The following is a 26,028-nucleotide window of genomic DNA, read 5'->3' as shown; positions in this document are numbered from 1 at the left end:
TTTTTTTTTTTTTTTTCAGATTTACAGTTGTACATATGGTTACATCAAAAGTATCTATCTAAATTCTGACATTAGTATGTTCTGATAACTGATCTCAGTGGATGTCATTGGATCATTTCTCACCTCTCTATTAAAATAGGAAAGTTTAAGTGGTGTGACTGAATTAATATGTATATAAATGCAGTTTGTCAATGTGGTCGCATGTCCCTGTCTGTGTTTAGAGCCTTTATACTCAAGACAAGCCCTAATATTAATAATAGTGGAGCTGTAGTGTTCTGTGATTTTCAAACACTGTAGGTTATGAACTTACCTTTCAGCTGCAGAAGATAGTAAACCAGTGACCAAATGTTCAGATATTTTTATATCAAGTTTTAGACTTAATGGATTTGTAAACATGACATCAAAATGGTAGATCATTACAGTCTTTATTTTTTTTATTTAGAGATATTAAAGATTAATTTTTCTTCTTCTCAGTTCAGCTGGACTGGTTTAGCTCTTTTGAAAACGTCTCTCATCCAAGAGAATTCTTCAGGTCTCTTGAATGAGAGACAAAATGTTTTCAAGTTGACCCAAGAAGAACAATGACCTGGGCAAATGAGAACTTATACAGTTAAAGATTAATGTTCATCAGACACTCAGCATAAACTTTGCTATTCATAACATTTTTGTCAAACATTTACAGTTTAGTTTTGTATCATTAAAGTGGATTTTTTTTCACTTAATAAAAAGCCTGGTCAGAAAATGAAGCATGTTGTTTTATTTTTTAACTAAAAAATGGCTTCTTATTATTCATTCTTTGTATTGCAGTTGAGTGGGATGTTATATTTCTACCTTTTTAATGGTTATGTAACAGGCTCAAAAGGTGTTGATCTCTCAGTATGGTTGGGTAAATGATTGCACCATGCGTAAATACATGTGACTCTGTGTTACCATCTCACTGACCTTTGCACTGGACTGAAAAGTAAAATTCTACCCAAACAGAGAGGGAGGAGGAGCTGGGGAGGGATAACAGGATAACAGGGAGACATGTTTAGAAATCCCTCAACAGGCAGTCACAGAACTGAGAACCTTATCATATAATACTCAAATTATCATATCAAGTGTGTTTGTTAATAAAACAATATGGGCATTTCCAATGAAACCATCAGTAAATCTAACTGTCAGCTTAATTTCTTACTAGAACGTTGACTTGTGGGGATCCACGGGTTCTAGATGTGGTAGTTTTTATGTTATTGTGTATTTGTGCATGCTGTACTGCATTTGTCCAGCAGTCACTGCCAAAGCATTCTGGTCATAGCAACGTGATTGTAGGGCTATTGTATTCCAAAATTACTAAAATCTCCCAAAATATTGGACCGATCAACTTGCCATTTTTGCTAGTCTGTTTGTTGTCCAGAAATACATAAGTATGCCAAACTGCAGCAGTCAGCTCTTTCCAGATTTTGTGGGAATCCCCGGACACACATACAAGCACGCATGCACACAGAGGCCACTTGGCTTTTATAATATAGATATACATTAATATATATATGATAATTAAAGTACTTACAATGGTTTCCATGTATACGTGCTGACTGACTTTAAAAATGTGCTGAATAATCCAAAAAATGTAGAAAAACAACATGGAAAGATTCTCCTAAGAGGTCTGACGTATATTATAAAACCTTACAATCTGTGTTATTTATAGTGTTTGTTTTTATCTTCATATGTAAACTGTAAATGTAAACATATTTACGGAGTGACATGTAGATTTAACATTTTAAACACCTAGATTTAACATTTTAAACATGTAGATTTGACATTTTAAATATGTAGATTTAACATTTTAAACATCTAGATTTAACATTTTAAACATGTAGATTTAACACGGGATTTAAATGGTAAATGAACTGCACTTATTTAGCACATTTTCTACACCTTCATGGTGTCCAAAGCTCTTTCCAAAACCACCAGGTCCAAGTGGGAGCAATTTAGGCTTCAGTGTCTGCCATGGACACTTTAACATATGGACAGTCAGAGCCAGGATTCAAACCACCAACCCTTCAGTTATTGGACGAGCCGCTCTGCCAACTCTACCAACTCTACCAACCCATTCATTTACAAATTTAAAATGTTACATTGTTAAATGTTTACTTTTTTTTAATAACTTTTTTATAAAAAAACAAAACAAAAAGAAAATATGCCGTTATTTCAACAATAAAACAATAGAAATACATAATTTCTACATACAAATCTGGTTTTGTTCACATACTCTTCCTATAAAAACTACAGGTATATTTGATTCAATCGTTAACACAAAAAATTTTTCAAATAAACAACTTTGCATTGTATTGTCACTCCCCAGATAGCAAAATCATTATGGCTCACATTAAGCCCAAAACTGGCATGCCATTTTGGCAAAGTTCTGGGCAGATGTATGGGCCCTAAATGGCCCAAAACAGGCAAGCCAAAATCAAAACAGAAGGAAGCCAAAATTCACCCAAAACTAATTGCGGACTTCCAAAATATAGCCATAATTGTCACAGAAAAGCCCCAAATCCCCATAATCCAGCCAAAAAGTAGCCAAATCTGACCCAAAAGGAGGCCAAAATTCACCCAAAATTTGTGTTGATCATGCTTTTAAAATGAAGTGGGGTTTTCTTCTGGGTAGAAATTCCCATTCTTAGGCTTTACAGAAATATGCCAAAACACATCCATATATGGAATAAGATGTTGCCGCTCTTAAACCAACCTTCTGGCTTACCATAAGCATGCCATACCATCCCTATACTTGATCCCACTCTTTGCCCAGACATATGCCATAACTCAGCCATATATTGCTGGTGCCTCCATATCTATGATGGATAACCTTAATCATACCACAGTTAAGCCTAAAGGTTTTCATAATGCCAAAAGAAAGCCAAAAATGCCAAATGTATGCCATAATACTGCCAAAATATTTGCTATCTGGGGTGACAATTTTTTAAGTTGTAATTTTACAACTCTTTGGTGTTAGATCTACAGTCATTTTTTACAGTGCAGTCCAGTTTCAGTCTTATTATATTAGTCTGTCTTCTTTTCCTGTTTTCCTGCGTGAGTCTGAGGCCTATTGTGATCCTCCTCCCTCCCTCCCTTCCTCTCTCTCTCTCTCTCTCTCTCTCTCTCTCCTCTGCTGTTTCTGCTGCATCGCTGTGCTTCATGGCCGCTCTCTGCCAACAGGGCTGTGATGATGCTGATGCTGATGTCACCGCCGCCTCCCAGCATCCCTGGCACAGCAGCTCCGCCATTTTCGTTATATTTTCAGAGTGAGTGACTGACGGACTGAGTGACGACGGGGGGGCCGCTGGAGCATCCCGCACCCATCCTTCCGTTCATCTATCTGTCTGCCTGCCCCCCCACCCCCACCCCCCTCCTTTCTCCCTGTCCTTGTGCGTAACGGACGCACCGTTTCTGTTGCGCGCTGAGCCCACCCCAGCGCTGGTGATTCTGAACCACTCTGCCACGCTTTTCCCCGGCGGATGCTCCATGTATGGATGCGCCAAGTGGAGCGATGCTGTAGGCTGCCCGGAGACGGAGTGAAAAGCAAAAAAATCTAGGCTGTAGAGGAGATTGAAGCAGAGGAGGCAGCGGAGGATCCTGGCGCTGCTTTGAATGGCCAGAGGATTCAGCCTCTGCGGTCGTTGAGTCTGAGTTGCTGAGGTAAGAAACACATCCTGTGCTTTGTGATGAGATGTTTTTCATGGAACAGCATCAGCACCATTTGGGTGTCACGCCTTAGAGAGGTTTGGAGGCCTTCTGTCTATGTGAGGTGGTAAATAAGGACGCTGCGTCAGGATGTTGGATGGATGATTCCTCTGCTGTCAACAATTGTCTTAAACGCCATATATTCTAAGAAAAAGATTACTGTCAGGATCAATGTGTTAAACGTGTGAGGATGTTATAAATATATGAAGTCAATAATAAGTCAATGAGCTGTGTTCCTGTGCGCTGACCTCCTTTCTGACGCAGTGTTAGATGATTTGGTGTTTGTGTCGTTTCTGTTTACGCGGCCTGTTTTTGAGGTGCGGCAGGCAAAGCAAGATGGAGGAGATAATATTTACAGGGATTATTATTAATATTTGCAGCCAATAGCACAAAGTCGTGTCCAGTTATTGAATTTTGGGCCAATTCTTTGTCCTCAAAGCCCTGACTCTGTGTTTTATTTAAAGTCATAGTCAGTGGTGTGTGTTTTTCATTCGGTGATGCTGAGAAAATGGATGAGATGGGTTTCAAAACGACCTACATGATCTGATCATAGAAAAACCAAAACACTCTTAAGGGGTTAACAGCATCCGTCATAGCCAAATTAGCTCAAAGATGCTGTATGGATGGATGAGTCAACCTAGACGTCCATGAATGTGTTGTTTTATTCGGTGGTGTGAAGCAGTTTTTCATCATAAGGCCTTCTGCTGTGATAGCTGAGGCGAGGGGTTGATGCCCGGAGAATAAGCAGCCATTTTACTGTAGAATAGCAAGGAAGGATGCTGTTGATCCTCCTGCCAAATGATGGATCATCTATTTACTCAGCATGTTTTAGTGGCTGTGCAGCTCTTCCTGAAGCTGAGGCCAAGAATTGATTCACGTGATGGTATTAAAATGTCTTTTCTGGGGTTCACACACAGCCCAAAACAAACTGGCATCTTCTGTGTATGTGTGCACTGTAAAAAATATCCTGTTGTTTTTATGGAAAAAACTGGCAGATGTGGGTTCCAGATCAATACTGTAAAAAACACATCCAACTGTAAACATATTTACAGAGTAACTTGTAGATTTAACATTTTAAACATGTAGATTTAAATGGCAAATGGACTGCACTTATTTAAAATATTTCCTACACCTTCATGGTGTCCAAAGTACTTTATGAAGCCACCAGGTCCAACTGGGAACAATTTAGTGTTCAGTGTCTTCCATGGACACTTTGACATATGGATAGTCAGAGCCAGGATTCGAACCACCAACCTTTTGGTTACAGGACGAGCCGCTCTACCAACTCTACCAACCCATTAGTTCACAAGTTTAAAATGTTACATTGTTAAACGTTTACTTTTTTATAACTTTTTTATATACATTAAAAAAAAGCAAATACGCTGTTATTTCAACATTACAGTCTTAGCAATTTAAACGGGACCACATTGTATTTCAATTTACAGTTTTATTTTCTAAAAACAATAGAAATACATTATTTCTACATCCAAATCTGGTTTTGTTCACACACTGTTCCTGTCAGAACTATAGCTATATTTGATTTAATCGTTAACACAAAAATCTTTTCAAATAAACAACTTTGCATTGTATTGTCCCTTACAGTTTTTTTATGTTGCAATTTTACAACTTTTTGATGTTAATTCTACAGTCATTTTTTACTGTGTGTGTGTGCAGGTGACAGGTGTGTGCCCGTATAACCACACAGATCTCCAGCTCTTCTGCTCATACGCTCGGCCACCGGCAGCATGGCAGGGGCTTCGGTGAAGGTGGCGGTGAGGGTCAGACCCTTCAACTCCAGAGAGATCGGCAAGGAGAGCAAGTGCATCATTCAGATGTCAGGAAACACCACAAGTGAGTGTGACGGGTTATGAAGCTGATGTGACTTCAGAATGTTTGGGCATGATAATAAATGAACTCTGATGGATGTGCACTTGAATGTTTACATGGTATTCAGAGATCTGTCATTTTATACTTTAACCAGCGCCTTGTGTTCTTATATTTGTGGCAAAACAGCGCTTTTTTTTCACTTAAGTTATGTTTGTTTGTTTTTTTAATTTTCTACATATTTAACAAAAACAACAAAAAACAAACAATCCAACATTGCTTGGGTACATTACACACATTTCATTACATTCACGTTATCCAAACTTTCCACCATTCCGAGCTCTGTAAACAGTCCATTTATTCCACTTTTTGTCCATTTGAGCTTCCTGTAGTCGCAGTCTGTGAGTCACTCTTTCCATTGTATATATTCCTTCAATAATTGTGATCCATTGGTCCTGTGTTGGTGGTTCTGTCTTTCCCCAGTTCCTTGTAATTGCTTTTTTGCAAGCCACTCAAAGTACCTTAACCAAGTCGTTTCTGCTACATTTCCATCAGATAAGTTACACAAATACAGAACATCACAGCACATTGGAATCTCATACTTTATTATTTGTTGTCATACTCCACACACCATCTCCCAGAACCCAGTTATTTCATCACATTTCCAAAAAACGTGTGTGATCTACATCAAATTCTCCACATTCCCTCCGACATTTCTGCTGTCTAACTGCTTACTCAAAATAGCACTTTTTATAATTCAACTAAAGCCACTTTGGGATGAATTTGTCAGCTGTGATTAATGCATGATTACTGGTCTGAGCAGACATCCTATAACAACCTGAAACTGAATTCTTTAATGTTTCTGTTAAAAACAAACATATGCATACAGAATGATATAAAACTCACCACAGGAACTTGTTAAAAATCTACATGTGTCTGCTCAAAAGAAAATGCAATTCATTGTTATTTTATGTTTCACTGACAAGCATACAAGATCTTTATTGTCACACATGTCATACTAAATTACCAAAATAGTTGAATATCTTTTTTTTTTTTTTTCATCATACTTGTCAGTAAAAGTATTTGCTATATTAAAAGGAAAGCTTTGGCTTTTCATTAAATAAATATATAATCAATAAATCCATGTTGAGTCTAGGAAGCCCTCTTTTCACCTACTTTATTGTATACTTAAATTTAAAATGATTAGTATCATAATCTCAGTGATATACATGCAGTTAAGTCTGTAAAATACTGCAGAGAATGATTTCTATGTGTGATATTATTCTTTTCGCACCACACCTACGAAGGAGACATGTACAGTTAAGATTCTGAACTGATTGCTGGAATATGACAGATATTTTACAGTCTGATATTAGGTTGGGAAATATAGGTGTTGAGGTATTATTTTCTGAAAACAGTGAAAAAGGCCAAAATGGCAAAGATGAGATTATCCTTTCATGCGCTACAAAAATTTACAATGCAACCTGTTTGCTTTCTGTGATAATTTTAATTGTGTTCATGCTTGTCCAGTCATATATGACTAGGGGTGTGTATTGGCAAGAATCTGGCGATACGATATAAATCACAATACTAGGATCACAATAGGATGTATCACGATATGTCACGATACTGTTAAAAAGGCAATTTTTGTTTGTTTCTTTTTTTAAATGATTATTTCCTTAAGAATTGAATTACACCAGAAATATGTACAAATACTAAACACATTTTTATTTGATCAGAACAGGATCTAATGCTATATCACAAAATCTTCCTGTGTTAAAAGTTAAACTATGTTTTACAGACATGACAGTTTAAGATTTTGTTCAAATGTTCATATTCTATTGGTTCATAACTACATCATAACATTATTTCTGTGCAATCCCAACAAAGGAACTAACATTATTTAAAAAAAGAGTGTTAAATAATAATGAAAAAAAAAAAGAAAAACGAAAATGAACCTCCACAATATCTGTATTTTAATAAATACCTAAAAATATCGATACAGTACTTTTTAATATCGATACAGTATTGTAAAATGAAATATCGCAATATATTACAGAACCGATATTGTTTTACACCTCTATGTATGACAGATAGTTTTATCTAGTATGTATTAGTATTTTTCAATCATGTTTTGTCTTCAGCTCTTGCAGAAATAACATTGATAAAAAAAATTGAGATTTAATTTTTTTGGACATATTTTTTAGCCTTATAATAGCAATAATAACAACATCATTGTGTCTGTAAGGAGTAAAACCCAGAAATGCAGTGATTTTTGGCCACAAATTCCTGTGACCTACATTTAGGCAAGTTTAGCATTCCACTTCAGTTCTTCTCCCTGCAGGCAGCTTTCCCCTTTAGCAACAAGACAGTAGGCAAGGAGGCATGCAGCTTCATGTCGGCTGAGGAAGGAGACAAAAGCTCCAGTCAGACCCGGCGACTGAAGCCTGGCAGTGTGTGTGGGATGGAGAGACGCCGCCGCTTCTCTCTTTCCTCATCATACGAGCTGCACGAACCAGAAAGAGCCCCTTGTTCTAGTCGAGCCCAGACACAGGGGTCAGCTGATCTAAGTTTATAGAAGGGGAATGTTGGCCTGTTGTGCCTGTCGGTATTTTTTTTGAAGAACCCCATTAGGGCTTAATGTTTTATTATTTCTTTGTGTTATTTTCACTGCATTTGATTGTGAACCCTCAATATTGTCAGACCCTTCTCATTCTCCTTTATTTTTATTCATTATAGTCACATTATGTTCTGGCTGAGTGCATATTTCATCGGCTGCGCTTGATACAGACATCAGCAGGCTGCCACTGCTGCTGCTGTTTTGAATCTGTTCACGGGGGGTGATGCAGTGGGCTAAATTTACACCCATAAAGAGCAAATGCACCTGCTCAGTTCCTGTTTCATATTCCAATTGAAAACACCCCTCCTGTCTTGAAAAAGCATGAGTGTTGAATTCAGAACTGTTGCTTTTGATGCGAACTCTGATCTACAAAGTCCTCTCTGATTCTGTTTTTTAGTCAGAGGTGAAATCATTTCAAAGTGAAGGCCATACATGCTGCGGTTTTTCACACATTATATGTTAATGCATTTGCTTTAGTGCTGGTCGGCTAAAATTTGCTTAGAGGTCTTATTTATGTCTTCGTGCATAAGAAATCAATATAAGTGAATCCCCAAAGGAACTTTGTGTTGGTAAATGCAAGTTCTGCAAATTTGCAGGATTTCAGTTCTGTTGCAACATGTTGATGGTCATATGAACTATGTTTTCAGGTCAAAAATGTCCAATTTAATCACCATTAATGCTATATTTTCATGTCACAAATGGCCAAATTATATTTTAACTGAATTTACGTGAAAACCAAATAATCTATTCTTTTAGATTCCTCAGTTTTTCTTACAAGATTATATACTACATATCACATGTTTTATTTTTACAGGTTCAGTATGGAGTATGGTGCTGATCCATCCTGCTTATGTTACGCCAATACATACATTAAGAATGTCACACGTCGCTTTTTAAATCAACAGTTTTCTAATAATAAGCATTTTTTTAAAGAAATAATCATTCTATATTGTTCTTTACTCTTTAGTATGATGATAAACTATACAATAAATAATTATGATCCTAGTTTTTGCACAGGGATCATTTGTGGAAACGGTGACATGGCTGCCGAGCATCAGTATGATGGGATCTGTAACAACCATGTCACATCCGTCCACTGACACATTTTGTGTTTTTGTGTCAGCTGTTATTGTTTTAGATCCACAATACTAACATTTATAAATAAGAGGATAATTAGCAATAGTAAGTCTATAAGTTTATTACTGATAAAGTACTGGTACTGACCAGATCATCATGGGTAATGTCACGTCCGTCCACCAGCAAAAGTTTTCACATACACGTGCTATTCAAAATCCAATATTTCTGAAAATATAGCTTCCACTGTCAAATAATATCAGTAGTCTGTGCACAAATGTATTAGCATTATTTCAACACAGTTCTATGCATTTCTTACAACTTTTTTTTTGTTTTTTTTGTTTTTTTACAAAAGTGGCCACTCATTTGACCCCCTAAGTAAATTTTAACCGTGGTATAAAAGGTTGAGGCAGCATTTGAGCTGTAGGGCATGGTTCCTTTTTTAGACAGTATTTCATGACAGATTGTAGATGTTTGGTGCATTTTGTCTTTATTTGAGAGGTAACAGCAATTGAGTGATGGGATCTGTCAACGGCCTGTTTACAGTATACAGTATATGTCTGATAGATTAACATGATGCTAACTGAGTTTATGTTAGGTGATGGTATTACATCACAATAGCCAAATAAAACACCACTGGATCAAACTGACATTGATTTATTTACATATCTGAAGTGAGTGTGCATGTGTACACAGAGAAAGTTAATCACAAAGAGAAAGATTGCCTTAATTAGACTTTAGGTTAGAGCTGGCTTTGACAATCAAGATAAGTGCTTAAATTGCAAAATTTAACTGCAACCTGTTCCTTCTTCTAATATATTAACTGTGAATCCTGTCAGATATGGTATATAGTTTTACTAAAGTGTATTCTTGAATCAGGTTTTGTCTTCACTGCATGTAGCCAGACATCAATCATCCATAACATTGATGAAAATACAGATTTATGTTTTTAGCCATATTGCTCAGCTCTATTTTAGGTATTTACAGGGTTTGCATCTTCCAGCTGGTATGTAGCAGTAAATAGTCGTGCATTTGTGAATGTCTCACAGTGAGAATAAGTGTATTTTGATTTCTCTAATTTCCTTGTGTCTGTTATGTTTTATTTTAGCGATTCTCAACCCTAAACAGCCAAAGGAAAACAAGAGCTTCAACTTTGACTTTTCTTATTGGTCACACACAACGGTAAGATTTCAACAGCTGAAAACCTGAACTATTACCTTACATAACAATGTATGGGACGTTGACTCTAAATCTCAAAAGATTTCAGAGCTTAATTTCATTACTATTTTGTGCCTGTTTTTCATTTGATTGCATTGAACTTTGTACTGAAAATCCAAGAAACCCCAAAGATATTTTTCTATATTTATTTATTTAAACAACTGGTTGCTGAAATCAAAGTAATACATATGACTCATGTATTTTTAATTGCATTTTTATGTTGTAACATTTTAAAACATGTTTTCAAGCATCTAGAATAAAGTTATCCAATATTAATAGATAGAACGGATTCATGCAGAAAAATATGACTTTCTAACTCTCTTATTCTTGTTTTTCTCTTGTTTTTTTTCTCTATTCCTACTCCTTGTCTCTAGCCTGAGGACATCAACTATGCGTCCCAGATGCAGGTGTACAAAGACATCGGAGAGGAGATGCTGCTTCACGCATTTGAAGGATACAACGTTTGCATATTTGCATATGGTCAGACAGGAGCAGGCAAAAGCTACACCATGATGGGACGACAGGAAAAGGACCAGCAGGGGATCATACCCCTGGTAAAACTGGACTCACAAATAGTTATTATGCAAATACATTATGCAAGAAATGAAGAGCATCTTTTAAATTGCAACAGAAAATGTACATAATGTAAAGAGTTGGTTGCAGAACTCTTTTTATTTATTGTGAAAAACCTGTACTGTGACAGTGACAGTGGCATTTTTTTTTTTTTACAGTTGTGTGAGGACCTTTTCACCAAAATCAATGACAGCAATAATGATAACAGCATGTCGTACTCTGTGGAGGTGAGTCAGACTTCTCTAAATATAGTGTATTTTCATATGGTATTTTTAGGCTTTTTCATGCTACATGTCTCAATCTAGAAACAAGCCTATAAATGATTTTTTTTTAATCCAAGAAGCATAAATTGTAGTTTGTTGGGCAAAAACATTAAGTTATCAAGTTTATTATTATGGTTACTCAGAGAAAATTATGAATGAGTGGTATAAAAACAGTTAAAGGAAAGTGCAGGATATAAAAGGAAAGCTCTACTACAGTGCTAACATGAAACGTGAATGAATGAGTGAATAGATGGATTAATAATATAATACCTGCCAAATAGTTTTAGTGACTCAACATAAACAGACAAGTCTTAAACACATGAATCAAAATGATACACAAAATAAAAACAGTGCAAAAGTGCAGAATAGAATTTGGCCTTATGCCATCACAACTATAAAGTTAGACTGAATATTGATTAAACCATTAACATAACCGATGATTAATAAGGATATGAAAATATTCTTTTACTGTCTCTTTGCGTCTTCCAGGTGAGTTACATGGAGATCTACTGTGAACGTGTTCGTGATCTGTTGAACCCCAAAAACAAAGGAAACCTGCGCGTCAGGGAGCACCCTCTGATGGGACCCTACGTTGAAGACCTGTCCAAACTGGCTGTCACCTCCTACAACGACATCCAGGACCTGATGGACTCTGGAAACAAAGCCAGGTAACAGAACCGAAGAAAGAAAAGGAGGTTAAGAAAAGGCTTATTTCTGGGAAAGTGATCAAGTCCAATATGTTTTCTTAAGATAAGTAATTTACTTTTTTTTAAGCCTGGAAAAAAAAAATAGAAAAGTAATCTAAATGTCAGAACTTGTCCTTAATAAGAACATTACATTGAGCCAGTTTTAACTAGTTCTTACCAATAACCAGATTTAACCAATAATTAGTTAAAATAATAATTTGCATCATGTCTTAGCTGAGAAAGAAGATTGTTTTGCATATTTCAAGAGTGAGATTTTTGTGCAGCTTTTTAGTTTAGGAATTGTAAGTCTACCTAAAGTAAAGTGTTTAGATTGCTCACAAGAAGCATTACTTTCTTACATTTTGGCATTTTTTTCCTACTTTTCGTAATTTATAATCTTTCAGCAGCCACAATTTATACTTTCCACAAATTAGACCATGGTTGCTGAATCCTATTAGCAAATTTATATTCAAAATTTTCTGCAAATAGCACATTTTTCTGCTTAATAGAAGTTGTTTGTGTATTTATTATATTTAAATTGTTGCCTTTTCCAGGACGGTGGCTGCAACCAACATGAATGAGACCAGCAGTCGCTCGCACGCCGTCTTCAATATCATCTTCACACAGAAGAAACACGACATGGAGACAGACAACACATCAGAAAAGGTTCCTAAAATGTCACTGCAATGATGATCCTCCACAAATCAATATCAGACATCGTTTTCTTGAGTTGAAGGTCGTTTCAGTCAGGCAAATTACAGTTGTGGTTGCATGATAAATGTACTGAATAATGAATTGCTAAGTGTTGCTGCTGTTTTCCCAGTACAGAACTTGGTGAATAATGTGAGCTGTGGGTGTTTATTCTATTAATACAGAGCAATTTAGTTAAAAATATGGTGTCTCATCATAGGTCAGCAAAATCAGTCTTGTGGACTTGGCTGGCAGCGAGAGGGCCGACTCAACAGGAGCCAAAGGAACCCGACTGAAGGTGAGAGGAATCTGTAGTTTAATGTTAATGTAAATAGGATAAAGGGAGCAGAATGTAATGTGCTGCTGAAGATGTTGCCGGAAGCCTATAAGCAAATACTTACCAATTGTGGGCCCCATGAAAGGTAAACGTTGTGGACCTTTCATAAAATTCAGTATCTTGTCGATCTGTCGGAGCAGGAAGGTGGGGCTGTGGTCCTCACAAACCGTCACTTATGCTAGCGTGAAACAAAACTGAAACTTAACATACTTTTAACATCCGATTATCGAGTTCTACACCTCTCTTATACACTGGATCTTACCCAAAATTTTCACAACTTCTAACCTGTATCCACTGGACCCCCTCCACTACTCTATAGGCCCCCCACAAATGCTGGGCCCCATGAATTTGTCATGTTTACCCCCCCTTATTGGCGCACTAGCCTACCAAGATTGTTTCTAAATCGTATGCAGGGCTACAGAAATGCAATGGTAATACTTCATTATATATTAAATTGAAATGGGAAGAAAAATTACAGACTGAAGTCTCAGAGTGTGATTGGCATTTAATGTGTAAAATTCAACATTGCAGTACAAGCTCCAGACACTGGAGAGAATTTGTTTGGAAGAATTTAACACGTGTCTTTGTTACACCTCAAATAAAAAGTCAACAGATGGGAACACAACAACAGTCACATGGATGCCAGTCACAGTCAGATTTTATGGGTGTGTATCAAACTACAGCCGTTTTGGAACAACATTATCAGAACTCTGGAGGGCATAAAGTTCCTATTGATCCCCAGATCTTGTTTCTAGGATTGATCCCAGAAGGGTTAATTATGAAATATGACATGTATCACTTCAAAATAATGATTGTGGCCATTATGAAGGTCATTACCAGAAACTGGTTAAAAAGTGATGCTCCAAACCAAATGCAATGGATGGACATTATGGACAACATCTACAGTATGGAGAAAATGACTTTCTACCTGTGAATCAAAGCAGGTGGTTTTGAATAAAAATCGAGGAAATGGACACTATTCAAAGACATGGACAGTGCTCACTCAACTGCATGACTATTTCTGCCCCATCTTTCTTCCTTTCCCCCTTTTTTTAGTTGTTTGTTCATTTTGGATAATATTTCTTGTACATGTTAATATACAAAACTAAATAAATATTTGAAAAAAAATAGGATAAAGGGAAAATCCTCATGAATAAATGGACAAGCACTCCATATCACTGACTCCTATATGTTTTTCAGGAAGGAGCAAACATCAACAAATCTCTGACCACATTAGGAAAAGTTATTTCTGCTCTGGCTGAACTGGTAAGATTTTAGCACTTGTCTGAACAAACATGTCCTGTTACAAAATGTGATTTCCTGCTATCAAAAATAACTAATATTTGCATTTATGTTTTCACCTTTTAGGACTCAGCACCAAACAAGGTTAGTTACAGTAATTATCCCAGATTTTAAAGGACAAAATCCCATTTACAGACTTGACAGGCAAGTAAATTGTCATTATTTCATGTCCAGAACAAGAAAAAGAAGAAGGTGGAGAGTTTTATTCCATACAGAGACTCAGTCCTGACTTGGCTACTGAGGGAAAACTTGGGTATGCTAACATAATAATAAACCACTTTTTCCACAATAAAATGATCCAGCAGCGATAAATGTATCACTCATTTTATTTATTTTTATCTTTTAGGAGGAAACTCTCGCACAGCTATGGTTGCTGCTCTCAGCCCTGCAGATATTAACTATGATGAGACCCTCAGTACCCTCCGGTGAGACTAATGTCAATGACCGCTTTTTAGAAGTGTTACAGGAATAGGAGGATGAAGATGTGAACACTCGTTTTCCACAGTGTCTCCCTGTAGGAAAGATGAACCAATTAGATGCTGAAACACTTTGCTGCATTATTTTGCATATTCATAAGTAAAATTAGCTTCATGTACTGTGTATGGTTGATGTTAGATTAAATTAAATTCACCTCAACAAAATGAATTCAATCTGGAGCTGCATTTTGTTGAAAAAAATCATATTGACAATATTTTAATTTGCAAGTGAGGGGAATATAGGGGTTGTTTATCAAAGTCAGGGTCATTGAATGTAACATAATACTGTACAACAGTGGTCCTTTTTAGCTTTTTATCAACCAGCTCATCTATGGCCTGATGAATTTCCCTCGCTCTTCTTCTCAATTGTCTAATTGTAGTTTATCTCGAGTCCTCGCCTCATGTCTTTGTCCCTTGTATGTGAGATGCGAGTAGAGGAGAGCTGAGACAATAGACATTTAAGGAAATCCTTGCCTCAGAGCTATCAATTTAAAGAAATGTTATTTAAATATGACGTGTTCAACAGCTGCATCATCTTATCTAACTGTGACTGTTTACATTTAATGATCACTGTCAGATGAGTGTTTATGATTGATGACTGATGATTGATTTTAATTCAGTTCACAATGTGGCATAATGTACAGTAGGTGATGCAGGGGTGTCATAGATTTTTTTTAATTTAACACACACAAGTTTAATAGCATCACTTTAAATATCATGCATCAGACTGAGGAAAAAAAAATAATTTTTTTGCTCCTGCTGTGGTTTGATTTGTATAAACCATATGCTTATTGCACATCTTTTGATGCGTCAAGGATCCAGTTGCTGAAAAGATCCGTTATGGATACAGCTGTGTATCCTCCTTCATATGCCAATTAGCAAACTTCCGCTGTCTTCAGTGCAATGTGCATTTTAGACATCCCTCTTGATGGCATAACAAGATTGATTTATAGGTCACAGTTGAGGATTGAGGCGTCGAGGAAGTGAAAAATTGAGAAGAACTTCATGTTGACACAAACTTCACCCCATAAACAGTGTCTGACAGATCATTTCTCTTTTCTTTTTTTATTGTACATTTAAAAAAAAAAATTTAGACTTTTATGACTATATTAGCACAGACTAACATTGCAGTAGTTGCAACTTGTCACAAATATGAAGATTTTATTTCAATACACATTCCTTTTTCTTCTTCTTCTAGTTCAGTTAGAACAACTATTTTATTTGGATTATGTGAAATTTCAGAGTAAAAGAAGCCAGAAGGTTTCATTTCATTATATTGCAGGGGCAGAAGGGTATGCTGAGGCTGTAAATTTTCAGCCTCAACTATAGCTCAGTTCCATTATGTTAACCCTCTGAAACATTGGACAGATGTTCTGTCTGAGCCATATTTTCCTTATTTTGTTGTTTTGTCTTCTGTAGAGAGGCTGCATCAAGTGTCTAACATCATATGATTCAAGACAACATCAAAATTCTTCTGGTTCATTTAATGTTACAATTTTACACGTACTTAGTTTGAGAATGGACCCATTTACCATAATGTACCATGTTTTCAAATTCTGATGAATTAATTCTGCAGAGTATTAGAGCTTGAACACATTTGCTGTGAAGCCTCTGAATGTGCAAATAGGACATATGTGTTACCATTTTTAAAGAATATGGGCAGGATTAATTGTTCAAAAATTATTGAACATTTTTGAGGAAAAAGCCATTTTATCCACATATGATGTTCTTGGTCTTGGGGATGAATTGTACCTCCGTATGCCTTGTTATCTTTTACTCATTGCAAAGACTGAGTCTCATATTTTTGAATGCAATGACATGTTTGTAGCACACCCCCTTTTTCTGATTCCTCTCTTTTTTAGCATTTTGTCATCATGGTTTCTGACTTCAGTGACTTTTGTATTTCCAGGTACGCTGACCGCGCCAAACAGATCCGTTGCAACGCTGTGATCAATGAGGACCCCAACAACCGCCTGGTGCGTGAGCTGAAGGAGGAAGTGGCTCGCCTCAAAGACCTACTGTACGCACAGGGACTGGGAGACATCATAGAGAGTGAGTGTCACACAGAATCTCTCTCAAGTTTAGTGAGATGTATATTTACACCCAAACAAACCTGCATTAATGTCATTTATACAGGTTTTTACTCTTTGCACATTCAAAACAGAGGATGGAGTGTGGGTGTGTCTCACACACATTCTCTTTTCTCCTCTGTCCTATCAGCGTATCGCTGCACTGGCCCCGTCATCACTGGTTTGAAATGTGTGTATGATAATTCTTGCAAGCCTGCGCTTTGCAACTAATAGTAATGAACCTCAAGCCGGCCTCCCTCCTCCACCACACCAGAGAAACTAACCTCAGGAGACCATTTGTAAAATCAGACAGTATACGTTAAATGACAAACTATAAACCTTATATTGGTTAAAAGAAGACAAAAATCACCTTTAATTGTTCACCTTGTTCTCATAGCCTGTAAAATGGCCTCCTTTTTCTTTCCATTAGTTCCAGTTTCCACGGTAATATAAGCTTCGTCTCGATGCTGTAAACCCGATAATCCTGATAATGTTAAATTGACTAGCATTTGCTGCTTTGCACTGTGATCCATTAGGAATCCAAAGGCAGAGCTTGCAAAAAAAGCAGGTTGAATGGCTCGATTTGATCCAGAAAATTAGTAATCATGGAAGAAAGGACTGACTGTGAGGACGCCATTTTAGATTGCTGAGGAGCGCTTGTGTTTTAGCCTCCTGGTTCTCTGTGTGTGGAGCTGATTGAAGCTATGAGTCAGGTGCTTAGACGCCTGCACTGCCAGGAGAAACACTGAGGCTGTGCTAAACAGCTCATAGATATGAGGACATGCCTCGAAAAAACAAATCCTAAGCCTGAACTGGTCTAGATGCATTGTAGTGATGTACTTTTTTGTTTTCTCTCTCATGCTTGCAAGCTTGTTGAATGTGTGTCTCTTTAAATATCAGAAAAAGCTTTAAACTTTCAGTCTTTTGGCATTTTGTGCTCATCAGTTTGCGTTGCTCTTCTCTCTCTGTCTGTGATGGCTTTGGTAAGCAAATGACTGCTTCTTTGACCCATCATTTGAGCTTTCTCTTCTTTTTTTGTATTCCTCCCTGTTGTTCCCCCTTTTTTTTTTCCTTTTTATACGTTTTTCTGCGTGTTTCTCTCAATCCCTGATGTCTCACCTTAATTACCTGGCGTCTACTCCTACCATTTCGTCTTCTGTCCTTCCTTCCTTCCTTCCTTCCTGTTCTTCCCTCTCTCTTGCTTACCTCCATTCGACGCCTCTCTCTCTGGCAGACCTGTGCGATTACAAGAACTTTGTGAATAATCGCCAGGCTGTCAATCAAAGGGGTGATCTCTCCACAGTGACCAATGCCATGACGGGAATGAGCCCCTCCCCCTCGCTCTCGGCCCTGTCCAGTCGCGCCGGTTCCATCACCAACCTTCACGACCGCATCTTCAGCCCAGCCAGCGAAGAAGCCATTGAGAGGCTCAAGGTACCAGAGATTTGAGATCCCTGTATTAAAAATATGTTATTAGTGGACAAAAATAGAGCCTGTTGGTATATAATGATGATAAATGCACTTATTACACTGTGTTGTTTTTGTTTTGTTTTGTATTCCACGGATCTCTGTTATTTATTATGTGGGGACTGCGGATGAAAATTAGCATTGGCGCTAACTCTGGCATATTTACATGTTTATACTGAAATGAAATGTATAAATGTGTTCATTAATGTGCACTGTCCCACCTAAATAAAGATAATGATGATGAAGTAAGAGGTGATAGGAAGGTGGATGATTGAATCAGTGTAGGCATCTAATGAGGAAAATGATTTAAAAAAAATGTATTTGCGCAGTTTTTAGATATGTGTTTACCTTTGCCAACAGGAAACAGAGAAAATCATTGCAGAGCTCAATGAAACTTGGGAAGAGAAACTGCGACGTACTGAAGCAATTCGTATGGAAAGGTATGCATTATGTTATATGCATATGTTATGAGTGAACAGATGTACAAGACAGATTTCATGTCACTATGGAAAAGTGAAGCCAAAATATGTCGACTATGGGAGCCTCCATGTTGCCTTTATTTAGGAATCATGAAGGCTGTACAGTAGAGGCACGTCTGATGGTGTCTCAAAGGGGTTATACTTTGCTAAACCCACTTTTATTAGTCTTTGGTACATTTATTTGTGTATTTGGGGACCCTAACAGTTCAAAAAGTTTGAATTTGAACCCTCCAGGTGCTGCAAAGCTATCTTTATATTCATTTTGGCAAAAATTGAGTGGATTTCTACAACCCGTTTCAATTTCTTCTTAATTTGTTACGTTTTATAACTAGTTACATCGCAACATTTGCGCATATTAGGTCAAGACTTTCAACGAAACTTTCTCTGAGTACGACATATTTGCTTGTCAGGCGCAGCAGTTGTAGTAAAACCTGAAAATATGTCCAAACTTCGAGCTGATTACCTAAAATGTTCAGTTGTTGGTTGAACGGGACAGAGCAGCACAGCCAACAACCTGGTGTGAAGTGGCTCATGTGCATTTACTCAGAAATAGGGTTGAAGATGGGCCTACGGAGTCTAATTAATGAAGAATTCAGACCCAAGCATAGCATTTGCAGTTTATGTAGACCACAGGGAAATGTTTTAAAATGCATAATTACATTTTTTTTTTTTTTTAAATTAGCAAACTATCACTCATTTAATAGTGATTGGTCATTACACCTTTCATTGACCTGCATCTATGCCAAAAAATATTCTGTTTTGATCCATATTTTTTGTAAAACCTGAAAAAAGAGTCAGGTGGAGGTGCAGAAATCTAGTTTCAGACAGTCTGAATTACACTATGACAGAAGGATATTACAGATTTTCTGTCCAGCCGTGCCAAAATAATACTGTCCTCTCAAGCTGTTAGTAGGAAATAAACATTTTGAAGAGTAAATAAAATACTGAAACATGCCTACAACATGGAGACGGTGAACCTTATGTGTTCTCTGCAGGGAGGCCCTGCTGGCAGAGATGGGTGTTGCCATGAGAGAAGATGGAGGAACTGTGGGTGTTTTCTCTCCCAAGAAGGTAACATGTAAATACGTTGCACAGTAGTTTAGAATATGTACATCACAAATGGCTATGATTAAGTAAAAACATCATATTCTTGTTATTTTTCTTGTAGACTCCTCATCTGGTAAATCTGAATGAGGACCCACTGATGTCTGAGTGTCTGCTCTACTACATTAAAGATGGCATTACCAAGTATGGGTTTGCTCTACTTTTTACATTTTGAAAACTTTTTTAGATAGATTTCTTTCTAACTTTGATTACCTTTTCTCAGAGTTGGCCGTGAAAATGCAAAGACTCGCCAAGACATTGTTCTCAGTGGCCATTTTATCAGAGACGAACACTGCACCTTTAGCAGCACCACAGGTCCACATGGAGAAGGTAAAGGACGGCTGCTCTGAAGGAAAACTAGTGGAAAAATGCAGAGGCTAATAGTGTGTATGTTAAAAATCTATTCTGTTCTCTAACAGGATGTGTCGTGTTGGAGCCATGTGAGGGGTCGGAGACATATGTCAACGGGAAGAGGGTCACTTCACCAATTATTCTGCGGTCAGGTAAGTGAAAGTCTGTGTCATCTTTATAGGATAAAATCATCAATAAGACCTTCAGTAAACATTTATGTTGTTTGTCTGTTTTTAAAGGAAACCGTATCATTATGGGCAAGAGCCACGTGTTCCGTTTCAACGACCCTGAGCAGGCTCGGCTGGAGCGTGAGAGGACGCCGTGTGCTGAGACGCCGGTGGAGCCTGTGGACTGGGCCTTCGCTCAGAGGGAGCTGCTGGAGAAACAAGGCATCGACATGAAACAGGAGATGGAGCAGAGGTGTGTGGGAAGGGATATTAAATTTATGAAGATTGTTATTCCTACTTGACATTTTCTGTTATTATAAGAACAGAATATTGACACAGACTAAAAATAAATCATATTGCCCTTCAGACTTCAGGAGCTTGAGGATCAGTACAGAAAAGAAAGAGAAGAAGCCAGTAACCTGCTGGAACAGCAGAGACTGGTGAGAGGAACAATATTTAATAACATCTAAGAAGACGATTCCTTTAATTACTGGTAAGAAAAAGCAGCATGAGCTCACTGTTTGATTTGTTTGCTCATAGGACTATGAGAGTAAACTGGAAGCACTTCAGAAACAAGTGGATTCTCGATACCTGGAGTCACCAGAGGAAGAGGAGGAGCCTGAAGAGGAAGGTCAGTGTAGCTTTGAACCTCATCTTTTATATTGAGGAGGCAGCTGTCTGTTTTCACTGTATCCCTTTAAAGCAGTGTTTTTCATCCTTGGGGTTGGGACCCCATGTGGGGTTGCCTGGAATTCAAATGGGGTTGCCTGAAATTTCTAGTAATGATTAAAAAATTTAAAAAAAACCATATTAATAAAAAATATATGGTGAGTTGAGAGAGACAATCCCAATACATAAAAGACATGACAAACTGTGAGTCTGAAACTGAAGCACTGTGGTACTGTTTATCTTTCAAATGTTCATTGTGGTCGGTTTCAGATGCTGCAGCTCTTTCATAATTCATAGTTTGAGTTATTGTTTGTTCAGTGTTAATTGTCAGCCTTGCAAATGCAAACTGGACTGACTGTACATATCCTGACCAAGGAAAATAAAATTCTCCCTTTGTGCAGTAATCTACACCTGGCTTTTCTGCCTCCGTCCATAATAATCTACATTATATAGACTAAATGTTGTCTGAAATTAACGTTTATTTGCAACATAGTATAACAAACTATTACATGATCAAAAACAAATTAATTTTAGCAAAAAAATGTCTCCGTTTTGAATGTCTGGGGTCGCCAGAAATTTGTGACATTACAATGGGGTCACGAGCCAAAAAAGGCTGGAAACCACTGCTTTAAAGAGTACTCACCTTTCCTGTTTCTAACCCTCCAGTCCCATGGACCAAACGTGAGACTGAGCTGGCTCTGTGGGCTTTCCGAAAGTGGCGTTTCTACCAGTTCACCTCTCTTAGGGACCTTCTGTGGGGCAACGCCATCTTTCTTAAAGAAGCCAATGCTATCAGTGTCGAGCTGAAGAAGAAGGTGAGATATTAAAAACATTTTCGTCATTTAGCACTTGAAACCTGATATGATACATGAATGTGTCTATGTTTTCATGCATCATGTTTCATGTATTGTTTAATCTGTATGTGAATTTTAACGACTAACAAAACGTCTGAAGTTGTCTGTTGTTGCTGTTAGCAGTAGTTGCTGTTAGAATACCTTTTTATTTTTATGTGATTGTGATGTGATGAACGGTCGGCTCTTCAGTCCAGACTAGTGGCAGTGAAGTGTCTGCCAGTGGCTATTGACTTTAGTGAATTTAATTACATTTGTATCTGTTTGAGTCTCTTTAAAAATCATTATTAGTCTGGACATGACAGTAATGTACAGCTGTGAGACATTACATGAAGAAACTAAGGCTACATTCAGACTGCAGGCAAATGTGGCCAAATCTGATTTTTTTTTACCCAGACGTGACCTGTATCCGATTTGTTAAAGACAGTTTGAACAGCACAAATCCAATTTTTTCCAATCTGACCCAGGCCACTTTCATATGTGGTCCTAAATCTGATACATATCCGATATTCTGCAATGTAACTCCAGTCTGAACTGCTAGATCACATTTATCCGACTTTAATGTCATTGAAATGCGACAAATGTCACAATTCTGCATCCCAGGTGGAGGAGCAGTGGAAAAAACATATTTACTTCCGTAAACACGGTGCGTGCCTGCATGGTCATGCGGGCCACTTCAGGGTCACATTCAGTTCAAACTCAAAACTGGTAGAAGTTGCATTTAATGAGCACACAAAAAAAATCAGATTTCACCAAAAAATCCAAATTGTGCATTAAGACCTGCTGTCTTAGTCAGTCTGTTTAACTATCCAGTTAATAAAAGGTTTATGCACATAAACAGGTATCATTTGGCTGCTTTTCAAACCCTTGGAGCCTCACAGTGTTTGAGTCCAGTCAGCGGATCATACTCTGTTGAAGGTTCTTGACACTGTGTTTCACGTTTTATTCTCATGTCGTCCACAGGTTCAGTTCCAGTTCGTCCTGTTGACAGACACTCTCTACTCTCCACTACCCCCCGACCTGCTGCCCCCCAGTGTGGCCAAAGAGAGGGAGAGACGACCTTTCCCACGGACGATTGTAGCAGTTGAAGTACAGGATCAAAAGAATGGAGCCACACATTACTGGACTCTGGAGAAACTCAGGTAACAGGCTGTTTTTTAAAAGACCTGAAACACATTCCTACATGAACCACAGATCTGTATGGATATTTAAAATTAAGAATAAGAAGAACAAACACATTTATACACAAATATGACTGGTATTCAAAAACCTGTAAAATACACCATAGAGATAGAAAAATCCAACATCATGTGCTATACTAATGATAGGCAGATTTATTTTAACTATTAATCCGTTCATGTGGTGGAGTTATGGAGGTTAATAACTGTTAGGATTAATAGATCAAAATGAGTCTATTAATCCAAAATTAAGCTGCTCCCACTTCGATAGTCAGTAAACTGTTTAAAGCAAAAATGCTCAAATGCTGGTTTCAGCTTCACAAATGTGAGATTTCGCTGGTTTTCTTTGTTTTGTGACTTTAATACTGTTTTGGATTTTGGTTGCTCAATAGATTAGTAAAATCAAACACTGTTTAAAACATTACAATTACATTTTCTCTGGGATTAATCCATTTGTTCAAAAAAAATAAAAATAAACAAAGCATTTTATTTATTTTATTTATTTGACCTTTATTTACCCAGGCAAGCAATTAAGAACAGATTCTTATTTACAAATGCAGCCTGATCAAAGAGCAATGGCTCCTTGAGGGGAAGGGGGTGAGGAGGCTAAAAGTAAAAAGTAAAAACAAGGTTAAACAATTACAAAAACAAATAGTTAATAAATAAATACTTTACAACAATGACAGTGAGACATGTAAAAGACAAATACTCAACAGGTGCAACAGTCAACTAAAATTTGTTCCAAGTTTTGCTTAAAAACAGTGAGAGATGCACATGAACATGATTAAATGACAATGAATCTTATCATGAGTTTGTTCTAAACTACATATTAGAGAAACATTAATATCACCCTTTGAGCCTTATCTTTGGGACCTTATCTGCCCCTCACATGCGTTTTGCCCCTGTTTTGATCCATTTGTATGCAGACCCTTACTGCTTTTGTTGTTTGCATGCTGCCCCCTGCAGGCAGAGGCTGGACCTGATGAGGGAAATGTACGATCGAGCTGCTGAGCTGCCCAGCAGTGCAGTGGAGGACTGTGACCACGCCCTCACAGGAGGAGACCCCTTCTACGACCGCTTCCCCTGGTTCCGCCTGGTCGGCAGGTCAGTCACAGTCAGACAAAAACAGCTATTCTGAGTTAGAATATGATTCCGTTTTGGATAATATAGGTTTGTTAAAAGCTCTACCCTGCTCTGTTGTTCCTCAGGGCTTTTGTGTATCTGAGTAACCTGCTGTACCCGGTGCCTTTGGTGCATCGTGTGGCCATCGTCAGTGAAAAAGGAGAAGTGAAAGGCTTCCTCAGAGTGGCTGTGCAGGCCATCTCAGGTACTACTGACTACATGAACCACAGAGTTCAGTGGAAGAAGGATTTGTTGTTTTGTTGCATGTCATTTCCCTCTCTGTGCTCTTGTGTCTTCTCATTATTGTCTAGTATAAAAAATATCTATCATAAAGAGGGACAGATTATGGATGGTTCATCTCAGCCATAGGCGTCAAACATGCGGCCCGGGGGCCAAATCCGGCCTGCCAAAGGGTCCAATCCGGCCCTTGGGATGAGTTTGTGAAAGGCAAAAATAACACCAAAATATTAACAGTCCTTTTAGTTCAGGTTCCACATTCATAATAATTCAATCTAAAGTGGGCAGCATTTGATAAAATACTATCATAATAACATATAAATAATGTCAGCTTCAAATGTTTCTCTTTGTAAATGTAAATTTTTTCATGTATTCCCACTAAAACAAAGTATAATTCTGCAAAAAAAAATGTGAATAACCTGAAATTTCTTAAGAGAAGTAAGTATTATTTTAATATTTTGTGTCTTTGTAGATCCACTGTGATCTGTAAGTTATAATGTACATGTATAAATGATAAACTGAGGCAGAATATTTTTAAAATTACACTTATTTTTTCAGTTTGTTTATGCTATTCACATCTTTTGAAAGGATAGTTTGTAGATGCAAACTTTTCATAATGTAAATTTACTTTTTTCGCTCTAAAACATAGAGAAAAGTTTGGAGGTGACATTATTTATATATTATTATGTTATTATAACATTGGTTTGGCCCACTGCAGATCAAATTTAGCTGAATCTGGCCTCTGAACTAAAATGAGTTTGACACCCCTGATCTAAGCAGATGTTAGAAGGTATCGTATTGGCAGAACTTGGCTTTACTGGTAGCTAATGGTTAGTGTGTATTTAGCACTGGATTTAATTTTTTTTTTTTTTTAGTAAAGTGTTTAAGCGTAACTATACCCCTGTTTTAACTCTACCCACTACACTGCTCTGAAAAGTCATAAACAGGCTGAGACCATGGGGTTAAGTGTGTGAATGTACAATATGCATGTGTGATAGGAGTTCAGTGACGTGTGTATAACAAAGAATCACAAGACTAACTCAGACGAACTCCAAACCTCTGATTAGAGACAGTAATATTGATTTTTTTAAATACACATTTCATTGCGTAAAGATGACTTTACATCATCATTGAGGTGTGAAGGCTCAAGAAGATTTAGAAACAGGAAGTTGAGCTGTTTTCACCCATAAAATAGTACATTTTTCTTTCTTTTTTTTCCACAAAGAAATTTTGGATTTTTATGCCCATGCTCATCAGTCTTGAGGGGTTAAATCTTTCTTTGCATAGGTCAGAAAAACATGATTTGAGTTACTTTGGATTTGGTTTTCAGTTTTATCTTCATGTATGTCTTTATTACCGTCATTTAAGTTTAGTTTATTTCATTCATAAAATAAGAGAAAGACACAGAAAAATAAATTTGGCTTTAACATGTGCACATTTTGAATGAAAAGGAACAGAAATAAGAACAATCTTATATTTTCTTCCTCTCTTTAAAAACATATCTGTGTGCTTACAGTCATAATTTCACTTCAATATTCATTTCAACAG

General features: G+C 37.3%; 1 protein-coding gene across 8 annotated transcripts in view; it reads left to right on the top strand.

Annotated features, from left to right (window-relative positions):
- The first annotated feature begins 3,307 nt into the window (after positions 1–3,307).
- Positions 3,308–26,028, top strand: part of kif1ab (kinesin family member 1Ab) — a 41,751-nt gene continuing 19,030 nt past the window's right edge. For 2 of the 8 annotated variants that reach the window (XM_030159377.1, XM_030159375.1), the window contains exons 1-26: positions 3,309–3,678; positions 5,398–5,574; positions 10,350–10,423; positions 10,834–11,013; positions 11,191–11,259; positions 11,785–11,963; positions 12,536–12,647; positions 12,892–12,969; positions 14,209–14,274; positions 14,377–14,394; positions 14,485–14,563; positions 14,657–14,735; positions 16,696–16,838; positions 18,159–18,289; positions 18,683–18,762; positions 19,797–19,872; positions 19,970–20,049; positions 20,129–20,235; positions 20,325–20,408; positions 20,496–20,676; positions 20,791–20,863; positions 20,964–21,054; positions 21,759–21,907; positions 22,907–23,085; positions 24,088–24,225; positions 24,330–24,448. In XM_030159377.1, coding sequence (XP_030015237.1) covers positions 5,469–5,574; positions 10,350–10,423; positions 10,834–11,013; positions 11,191–11,259; positions 11,785–11,963; positions 12,536–12,647; positions 12,892–12,969; positions 14,209–14,274; positions 14,377–14,394; positions 14,485–14,563; positions 14,657–14,735; positions 16,696–16,838; positions 18,159–18,289; positions 18,683–18,762; positions 19,797–19,872; positions 19,970–20,049; positions 20,129–20,235; positions 20,325–20,408; positions 20,496–20,676; positions 20,791–20,863; positions 20,964–21,054; positions 21,759–21,907; positions 22,907–23,085; positions 24,088–24,225; positions 24,330–24,448 — 2,671 coding nt within the window. In that variant the 5' untranslated portion in view covers positions 3,309–3,678; positions 5,398–5,468. Of the gene's footprint in view, positions 3,679–5,397; positions 5,575–10,349; positions 10,424–10,833; positions 11,014–11,190; positions 11,260–11,784; positions 11,964–12,535; positions 12,648–12,891; positions 12,970–14,208; positions 14,275–14,376; positions 14,395–14,484; positions 14,564–14,656; positions 14,736–16,695; positions 16,839–17,006; positions 17,046–18,089; positions 18,290–18,682; positions 18,763–19,796; positions 19,873–19,969; positions 20,050–20,128; positions 20,236–20,324; positions 20,409–20,495; positions 20,677–20,790; positions 20,864–20,963; positions 21,055–21,758; positions 21,908–22,906; positions 23,086–24,087; positions 24,226–24,329; positions 24,449–26,028 lie in introns of all 8 variants that reach the window. The other 6 variants (XM_030159374.1, XM_030159372.1, XM_030159378.1 and 3 more) reach the window with 5 other exon arrangements.

This window comes from Sphaeramia orbicularis, chromosome 17 (assembly GCF_902148855.1).
Source record: "Sphaeramia orbicularis chromosome 17, fSphaOr1.1, whole genome shotgun sequence".
NCBI classification, from domain to species: domain Eukaryota; kingdom Metazoa; phylum Chordata; class Actinopteri; order Kurtiformes; family Apogonidae; genus Sphaeramia; species Sphaeramia orbicularis.
Note: the sequence above shows the minus strand (reverse complement) of the source record. Positions and strands in the feature narration are given on the sequence as shown.